At 40.5% G+C, this 10,170-nt stretch overlaps 1 protein-coding gene across 3 annotated transcripts in view; it reads left to right on the top strand.

The window, feature by feature from the left end:
- Positions 1–10,170, top strand: part of MELK (maternal embryonic leucine zipper kinase) — a 59,453-nt gene that overhangs the window by 20,585 nt on the left and 28,698 nt on the right. For all 3 annotated transcript variants that reach the window (XM_014531547.1, XM_014531548.1, XM_014531549.1), the window contains exon 8: positions 2,433–2,531. In XM_014531547.1, the coding sequence (XP_014387033.1) occupies positions 2,433–2,531 (99 nt within the window). The remainder of the gene's footprint in view (positions 1–2,432; positions 2,532–10,170) is intronic.

Raw genomic sequence — 10,170 nt, 5'->3', positions numbered from 1 at the left:
CAGGAGACACCCTTATGGGGCGGGTCTTGCTTCAGTGGGGCTTTGGTGCTCACTGAGTCTGCCCCTTTAGTGTGTCACTTACGGATGTGAAGAGTTGTAATCTGGTATGGTCTCACACTGACCACTGGGTATACTGCCTCTTAGGTCTCCAGGAAGGTGCAAAGTCAGCCACTGCCTAGGGCCATCCAGCAGGAGCTACAGAAATATCTAAAGATTCCTCCTCTTTGTGTTGGGTTTGGAAGTGCCCAAACGAGGCCCAGCTGTGAAGCAAGGCGGGCTGTTGCTGATGCTGGGTCTTGATAAGTTTGGGGCTCCCTGGCCCAGCTGCAGCTTGTTTGACAGATTTTCAGCCTGAGAAAGGACAGACCATTCATATGCAAAAGCAGCTGCACACAGCTTGGGTGGGGTTGTAAATTGGGTGGGGTGGGGTCTCTGGGAATCACCAGGGCGGAGCAAACAGAAATGGCTGCCAGTAAGTCCTGCACTGGGGAGGTCCCAGCATGGGAACAATGAACAATGACCACTGGGAGCACCTCCGCCTGGAAGAAAGCCTCCCCCGAGTTCCTGCCCTGATGCCAGACAGTCCAGTTACTCCCCATATGTGTCTGGGTCCCCCAGAGCTTCGCTCAGCACTGGAGCTCAGAGGAAGTGGGAGCTTGTAAATTCAGTTCTCAGTGCAGGCCTTTTAAGAGGAGCAGCTGGGTTTCCAGCAGCCTGTGTGCCACTCAGCCCCAATCTGCACTGGTTTTTACAGCCTGTAGTTCTTATTGCCTGTAGGGACTTCTTTCCCCAGCTCTGGAACCCTGGGCTGGGGGTCTGGTGTGGGGCTGGGACCCCTCACTCCTCTGGGCTGCCTCCGCAGAGGCAATCTCCCTCCCCATTAAAAAATCGGCACACGTGGGTGCCGGACCAGCCCGTTCTGTGCTTCCGCACCTCCTACCAGTCTCAATGTGCTTTCTTCTTTACTTCTCTTGTAATACGTCCACTCAGCCAGCTTTCCCGTGGTTCTAGATGATAGTTGTTCTGTATTTTAGTTGTAATTTTGATGTGGTTGTGGGAGGCAGCGAGTACAGGTGTTTACCTATGTCACCATCTTGGTTCTCTCTCCTTAACCATTTATTTAATCCTCACCTGAGAATATGTTTATTGATTTTAGAGAGAGATGAAGGGAGGGAAAGAGAGAGAAACATTGACATGAGAAAGAAAAAGTGATTGGTTGCCTCCTGTACACACCCCGACCAGGGATCAAATCTGCAACCTAGGTATGTGCTCTGATTGGGAATTGAACCCAAAACCTTTTAGTGTAGGAGACGACACTCTAATCAACTGAGCTACCCAGCTGGGCTTTTCTTGTCCATTTTAGTTTGATTTTCTATCCTTTTTTTGCTCTTTTTACCTCTTAAAATTTTCCTAAGGCTCAAAGGAGGGTGGGAGCTGTGACTTAGCCAACAGTGCTGTCATTATTGACAAAGACCAAATTCCGCTTGTATAAGTAGTTAGTGCTTAGGACTCATGGGACACCTGGATATCTTATATAAAGGTTAAGCTCCTTTCTGGGATTTTGAGATTTGTAGGGCTGTTTGTGCTGGCAGGCTCATTTCTGCCCTCTATATTTGAAAAATCAATCGTTGAACTTTATTAAGGTTTCTGTATATAGAGAGGACTTTGCAGAGCAGCTTATCACATTTGCAGATTATCAGTAGTAAGTTTTAAGACTTGTTTTGACGTCCTCATGTGTGTTTACATAACCCTCATATGTAATAAACCTTCAGTAGCATTGTAGAATCATCTTTCAGAATCAGAGACCTGCAGATTCCTCCTCCTTTTCCTTATTGTGCCTAATCCAGCCCAGTCAATTGGAAATTATCTATAATAATAAAAGCGTAATATGCTAATTACTGGGCAGTCGAACGACCTTCCGGACAAAGCCACGGTGGCAGGGGCCAAGGCAAAGGCAGTTAGGGGCAATCAGGCAGGCAGGCAGAGGCAGTTAGGGGCAATTAGGTAGGCAGGTGAGCGATTAGGGGCCATCAGGCAGGCAGGCAGAGGGGTTAGGGGTGATGAGGCAGGCAGGCAGGCAGGCAAGCAAGCGGTTAGGAGCCAGTGGTCCCAGATTGTGAGAGGGTGCAGGCTGGGCTGAGGGACCCCTCCCCACCCATGCACGAATTTCATGCACCGGGCCTCTAGTTTTCTATAAAGCATTAGAGTCCAGTATTAAAGGAGAGTGCACTGAATTGGATGTCAGGTGGCTTAGGTGACTTTGGATAAGTATTCCTTTCTGGGCTTTAGGTCCCCTGTCTGTAGAATAAGCAGGTTTAATTGGATGATCTCACAGCTCTGTGAAGATTCTGTAATTCTATTATGTGTACTGCCATTCTCAAATATGTTCTACATTTTCTTTTTGAAATTATTTATTATTTTCTCCCTCTCAGGCAGATGTTTGGAGCATGGGCATACTCTTATATGTACTTATGTGTGGCTTTCTACCATTTGATGATGATAATGTTATGGTTTTGTACAAGAAGATTATGGTGAGTACTACAAGGTATAAATTTCATTGTAAAAGTTTTCTGTACTGCATATTAAATACTTCTACTTGTGAAAGTACAAAAACAGGCAAAAGTAATGTATGCTGTTAGAAGTCAAGATAATGGTTACTCTTTGGAGGTGAAAGTGCCTGGAAGAGGGGCATGGGGCTTCGGTTCTGCCTTGATCTGGGTGCTGGTTATACTTGTGTATTCAGTTTTTGAAAATTTATCAAAGTATACCCTAATATGTACTTTTCTATATATTTATTATAGTTCTTCAATAGAAAGCTTAACAAAACAAAAAATTAAGGGAAAGTAAACATGTAAGATGATTTTCCTGGTAAGAGTTTTTGTTTTGTATCCTGAAATGATACTTTAGTTAGTTGCTGTGTTAAAATAAAATTTTCCTATAAAATAAGAAAAACTTTCTTTTTGAAGGTAAAATATTTGGTTATAAGGGATAATAAAACCAAGCTTTGTTAAATCGTATGTGCTAGAGATAGAAAGTAGATTTGTGGTTATGGGGTTGGGGGAAAGGTGGAGTGGCAGTGGGAGTGAATGCTGATGAGTATGGGATTTCTCTTTGGGGTGATGATAACATTCTGTCTGGAATTAGTTATGATGGTTGCACAACTTTGTGAATGTACTAAAAACTACTGGCTTGTATACTTAAAAGGGTGGATTTTATGTTGTGTGAATTATACCATTCAATTAAAAAAATTTCCCTAACTGGTTTCGCTCAGTGGATAGAGCATCGACCTGCGGACTGAAGGGTCTCAGGTTCGATTCCGGTCAAGGGCACATGCCCAGGTTGCGGGCTCAATCCCCAGTAGTGGCGTGCAGGAGGCAGCTGATCAGTGATTCTCTGTCATCACTGATGTGTCTATCTCTCTCTTCCTCTCCCTTCCTGTCTGAAATCAATAAAAATATATTTTAAAAAACCACCCCAAAATCAGATATAGCAAGGAAAATGGTAAAATTCTTTTTAAAGAGTTAATATTTAAAATGTTTTTTAATGCCCGGCCAGCATGGCTCAGTGGTTGAGTGTCAACCTATGAACCAGGAGGTCATGGTTCCATTCCCAGTTCTATCCCTGGAGGGATAGAAACATCAATGATGAGAGAGTATCATCAGCAGAGCAGCGTCTCTGAGTGCATCTTGAATTCAGTTCTGTTGAACAAATGTTTCCTGAAGGTCTTCTTTGTGTGAGATGCTGAAAGGTTGTGAACAAAGATCTATGAAACTTGATCATTGTTCACCAGGACTTGCTTTCTTGTTGGAGACAAAGCCAAGGCTATCTCAAAAGGGCAAGAGGTCAGGGATGCCATATTATAACAGGGATAAATGAAGGTAATACAGGAGTCGGCATGGGATTTGAAAGGAAGTGAGGTTTGAGCAGGGCTTTAAAAGAAGGGTAAAAGTGTTTCTGAAACGGATGTGGGACAGAGCATGCCTGGTGGAGTAGACATAGAGGCATTAGATGGGAGAAGCATTAAGAGAAACGGTGAGAGGTTTACAGGTATGTGGCTGGACTATTGGATTTGTAACACCGTTTAGGTAGGACACCACCTAAATCAACTGTCATTTCTGGGAAGGTGCACAAGTTGAGAGTCCCAGGAGGCCCATTGCATATGTGATAGAAGTCTAAGGACACTAAGTTCAATCTTCAGTTTTAAAATTTATTTGACTATGTAGTTTTGCCTATATCCCACCCTGGGAATTGCAGTAAAAAATTTTGCCTAATATTCATGTAACCACCATGATCATAGTCACTAGTGTTAACCTAAAAATAAAAGGTCAAAGTGAAAGGTAACAAACATTTATTTGAGATAAAAAAAAGAAGTTATTTGGGAAGCACTGATTGAGGCAGAAACCCAAATAGTGTTCTGATTATGAGGCAAAGGAAAGGGGTATTCATGAGAAAGGTAAGGGGAACAATTACATCAGTAGAGGAAAGCATTTCTTTTGGTGCAGATAGCTAACATAGTGGCACTAATTCTAAACATGTTTTTAATTTTAAGCCTGGTAGTCATCAGTCCAGTAGTTATAATATCTGCTTTCTTGTTATACTTGCAAATATAACTGATGTGATTTGCTGATGGATGGGATGAGGGGAGTAACCTGAGCAACTGGGAAGTTGGAGCTGCTATCATCTGGGATGGGAAAGACTCCTGGTAGAGCAGGGATGATCAGGAATTCAGAATTGGACATAATGTGTCCCTTTTGTCTAATTTTTCAAATTTATTGGCATGAGGTTATTTACCGAGTGACACTGTATACCAGATTTTATGTATTTTTTTCAGATTAGTATATATATGGAATCATATTTTATCTCCTTATACCACTCCTTCCTTACTGAAATTGAACTACATTATATCCATGGTTTTCCTCATTTACTGACTGAAATCCAAACTTTGCTGGTTTTTTTAACCTATCCAGACCTAAACTTCTGTGCTGTTCATTTGCCTTCATTTGCTGTTACTGCAAGTTCGTTCACATTCATATGGCAGCCATGGAATTAATGCTCTTAATTATGAATGTATTGTTTCACCAATACAAGGTGAATGTACCAACATGCAAACTTCAGTATCCTCTACTTTTATTTTTTATTTGAGTGTACTACTGGATCCTGTATTAATCCTCTGGGAGGAGGAGAATTACCTTAAGATAATATAAAAGTGTTACATCCTAATAGTAGATATTGATATTTTTGGTAAATCAAATACTTCTGCAGTGGATTGAATATGGTACAAAATGTCTAATTCTTGTTCAGTGGAGATTTAGCCTTCCTAATTAATATTATTTACTAATACTGTATATTCTTTGTTTCTCCTCTGAATTTCATTTTTTAGTTTTTCATGTGTTTGCAAGTTGAAAATTGATTCAAATTAGGACTTTTATGTATTATTGTGGAATTTAATTTCACACATTATAGATTTTGAAATTTATTGTAATCTTGGCTCAGAACTATTGTTCCGAGTCGCAGTGTAATAGTCTGCTGGTTGAATCTAATTAAGGTGTCGTATCACTTGCATGCAGTATGTATTTTTGCCTAGAATGTTCTAAAATTCCTCACTGGGGAATAACACTTCCCTCAGTTCTTGGTTTGATTTAAATACCCAGCAATATTTGACATACTGTATGTAACTCTTGTTTAAGAGGCAGACTTTGTTTACTGTTTGCATTTGTTGACTATTTTAACCAAAATGCTCAACTGCAATTTCCAGCATGATTACTGATAGATTATTAATCTTATTAATGTCACCTATATTCATTTGCCATCACTACATTCAAAGACAAGCATGACTGTACTCTAGTTCTGGGTACACAAATATTAGGGGAGTATAAATAATTTAGTAAATGAAAGTTGAATAGCTTGAAAGTAAAATAGCTTTCTAACAAGTAAAATTTATAATTTTAAAGAAAATGAGCAAATTATCTCTTAATGAGATTATATTTTATAATTATAGAGCTGACTACAGTGCTGTGATTATGTATGTGTTGGAGCAATTGCCTACTTTCTTAGCACCATGTGAAAAATGAACAATTTCAAGCCCATTAGAATTCCCAGGATTATTTTATTAGCCCACAGATCTTTTTTCCTCTCCCACTTGGGTTTTCTCTGCATTACCTGTTTCTTGCTCTCTTTTTCAAGGTAATCATCCCTTAAATAAACAAAAATTCTCCAAAGACTGAGCTTAAGCCAGGGTGGAGGGGCACAGCCAAGGCTGTCACAGGGCCTTTTCTAGAGTTACTCTTCCCTAGCACAATTGTTCCTGTCAAGATCTTTTCTGTCTGATCCTTAGATATATGCTTTCAGTATTTAAATGAGGAGCCTTTCTTCCTGGCTACCCTTAGGCTTCCTTAGCCCTTCCAGCATAGTACAGTAGAAAAAGTACTATATCCCTCTTCTAGTCCTATCTATATATACCCCTTTTTCCTCTATAACAATCTTTCTCAGCTTTGACACTATTGACACTTTATTTTATTTTATTTTCAATCCTCACCCAGGACATGTTTTTATTGGTTTTTACAGAGAGAGTAAGGGAGAGGATAAGGGAGGGAGGGAGGAAGAGAGAGAAACATTGATGTGAGAGAGAAACATTGATTGGTTGCCTCCTATATGCTTCCCGACCAGGGATCCAACCCATAAAACCTTTTGGTGTACAGGACGACACTCCAGCCAACTGAGCCATCTGGCCAGGGCACTATTGACATTTTGGACTAGATAATTCTTTGTTGTGGGAGCTGTCCTGCACATTGTAGGATGTTTAGCAGCATCCCTGGCTTCCACCCACTCTGCCCATAGTAGCCCCAAGTCATGACAATCAAAAATGTCTCCAGACACTGCCTGATGTTCCCTGGAGGACAAAAGCACATCCCCAGTTGAGAACCATTGCATTATAATACTGAACAAGCATTTGCTATCCTTGACTGAGATGTAGTTTCCTCATCTGTGCAATGTGGTTAATAATCCCTGCCTACTGCACAGGATAAAAACATTTGTACAAATGCCCTGCGTGTTTTAAAGTACTGTGTACAAATAAGTTGTTGGATTAAGCTGGCAGCAGAACTCAGCTCTGGACTTTATTTCTGTCAGTATTTCAGTGCAGAGTCTGAGCTGAGCATGTCAGGTCATGGGGATGGGTCACCGGCCTTATGACTTGTGGAAGGTACTCTACTGAGTCTTTATTCAGTTAATTTTGTCTTTCATTAATTTTGGGGGCCCTGTGAAGTTTGCCGTATCAGACTATATTCCTTAGTTCCCAAAGGTACCGTAAACAATTCTGTGCTGAATGTTCCTATCCATAAGTTTTTGCATACCACATTATTTGTTGAGGATAAATTGCTAGGAGTGAAATTGCTGGATCAAGGACATGCAATTTTGAATGTGTTTTATACATATGTATTTCCAAATTACTCTTCATAAAAGTTTATATCCTCTAGTTGTATATATAGCCACTCTTGTCCCTGAACTCTTACTGAGTGATTTTTTTTAAAGTTTGTCAGTTTGATAGAGAACAGATGGTATCATATTTTTGTTTAAATTATTTTCATTACTAGATTAGTTTACCATTTCATGTTTATTGGCCATTTACAAGTTCTTATTTTGGGCATTACCTGTGACTATTCTTTGCCCATTTTCTTTTGAAATGCATACCTTTTTATCCCATTCCTTCATTTATTATTGAGCACCTTTTATATGCTAGGGCCAGACAGTCTATCAGGGGTGGGCAAACTTTTTGACTCGAGGGCCACAATGGGTTCTTAAACTGGACCGGAGGGCCGGAACAAAAGCATGGATGGAGTGTTTGTGTGAACTAATATAAATTCAAAGTAAACATCATTACATAAAAGGGTATGGTCTTTTTTTTTTTTAGTTTTATTCATTTCAAACAGGCCGAATCCGGCCCGCGGGCCGTAGTTTGCCCACGGCTGGTCTAGATGGACAGCACAGACAAAATCCCTGTGATTAAAGAGCTTATATTCTAATGTAGTGAGGTGGAAAAGAAATAAATATGTCATTTGACAAGTGGGGATGGGACTATAAAGAAAAGTAGGCATGAAAAGGAGGTAGATAATGATGGGGTAGAGGAGGGAAGGGATGCTGTTTATAAAGGTGGTCAGAGGAGCCCTCACTGAATTTAAGTGGAGATTTGAAGAAGGTTAAGGCACAGTCACTGTAGATGTTGGGGAAAGTATTATAGGCGGAGGGAACAAAGTGCAAAGGCCCGAAGGCAGGACTGTTTATGAGTGAGGGGGACAGTTAGGAGGTGAATTTGAGAGGCAACAAGGAGAGGGGGAGTGGGCTGGATGGGGAAATACAAACCAGGCAGGGCCTTAGAGCCAGAGTAAGGAATTTGGATTTCATTCTGAACAAAAGGGGGAGATAGTAGAGAGTTTGGAGTAATGAAGTGACATGACCAGACTCTATGTATTTTTCAAGATCTATTTGGCTTTATTAAGTAATTCATGGATTGGGCAGCATCCCATCTAGCAACTAGAAGGGTACTCCCAGGTCAGATGTTTTAAAAGAACGTTGGTGGTGGTAGTGGAGACTAGACTGTGGGGGACAGTGGTGAAATCTGGAAGACCAGTTAGGAGCCCCTTGCAGTATGCCAGGTGAGAGAATTTAGTGATGTGGAGGCAGTGACAGGTGATTCTGGATATATTTTGAACATAGAAGCAGTAGATTTTGCTGATGAGTTGGATGTGAAGTGTGAGAGAAAGAGGAGCTAAAGATGATGCCAAGTGTTTGGCCTGAGCACCTGGTAATGTAGTTGCCATTTGCTGAGATGGGGGAGTAGGGGGGATGTGGGAAAAACAGGTTTGGTAGTGGTGAAATCTTAATGATTTGTGAGAGTTTTTTAATCTGATGAAATATATTAATCTTTTGTCATTTAGGTAGAAATGGTTTCCCCCACCCCCAATTTGCTGTTAATTAACCTTGTTAGTGGTGTTTCGCTGTATAGAAATGCCAGTTTTTTATTTTGTCATAGTTTTTGGTTTTGCTGTCATGTCTAGAAAAACTCTAAAAATAATCACCCATGCTTTCTTTATATACTGTTATTGTCCTGTATTTGCATACTCTTTATATACTCTTTTTTCTTAAATATATTTTATTGATTTTTTTCACAGAGAGGAAGGGAGAGGGATAGAGAGTTAGAAACATCGATGAGAGAGAAACATCGATCAGCTGCCTCCTATACACCCCCCACTGGGGATGTGCCCGCAACTAAGGTACATGCCCTTGACCGGAATCGAACCTGGGACCCTTTAGTCCGCAGGCCGACGCTCTATCCACTGAGCCAAACCGGTTAGGGCCTCTTTATATACTCTTATGGTCCTCTTTAATCTGGGTGGAATTAATTTTGGTATAGACTGTGAATTACAGTTCAATCTTAATTTTGCTTAAATAATTAACCTGTTATCCTGGCAGCATTAAATAATTTGTTCTCTGCTAAGAGAAATGATTATATCATTTCCTCTGAATTGGGGTGTGTGGCAGGTTGTTTAGAAATATTCTGTTACGTGTTAGTGTTTCTCAAGCCCCTGGTCTTATTTTCAGTTGATGACTTGGTGATTATAGGTTCTGAGTATACCAGATTATAAACATTTGTCTTCTGAGTCTCTTCCATTCCCAAAAGAGTTACTTGCTTTAGAAGTTGGCTTTCATCGGTTTCCCTCAGTGACTATAAATTCTGCCTTGTGGATGATATGTGACCTGTTTTTAACCACAGCCTATGTCCTGCCACCAAATATGCCTTTTCTAAAAATTATCTCATTTTGTCAACTGGTAATTGTTCCTAGATTGTAAACTAAAATTTGCTTCAGCAACACAAAATTGATTACAGTGCATATTACAGATTCCAAAGCCCTATAACCTTTATGTTTTCCACTTTACAGTTTCTGTACTCTAGTCCTTCTCTGATATGTGGATTATTTAGAGGTGATAATAGTATTTAATTTGCTGGATTTTTTTTTCTTTAAGGCAAGAAATGGATTTCTTTTTTTAAAATATATTTTTATTCCGTAACCGGTTTGGCTCAGTGGATAGAGCGTCGGCCTGCGGACTGAAGGGTCCCAGGTTCGATTCCGGTCAAGGGCATGTACCTTGGTTGCGGGCACATCCCCAGTAGGG

The sequence above is a fragment of the Myotis brandtii genome, unplaced genomic scaffold (assembly GCF_000412655.1).
Source record: "Myotis brandtii unplaced genomic scaffold, ASM41265v1 scaffold806, whole genome shotgun sequence".
In the NCBI taxonomy this organism is placed as follows: Eukaryota; Metazoa; Chordata; class Mammalia; order Chiroptera; family Vespertilionidae; genus Myotis; species Myotis brandtii.
The sequence above is the reverse complement of the archived record's forward strand: the minus strand, read 5'-3'. Positions and strand labels throughout refer to the sequence as shown.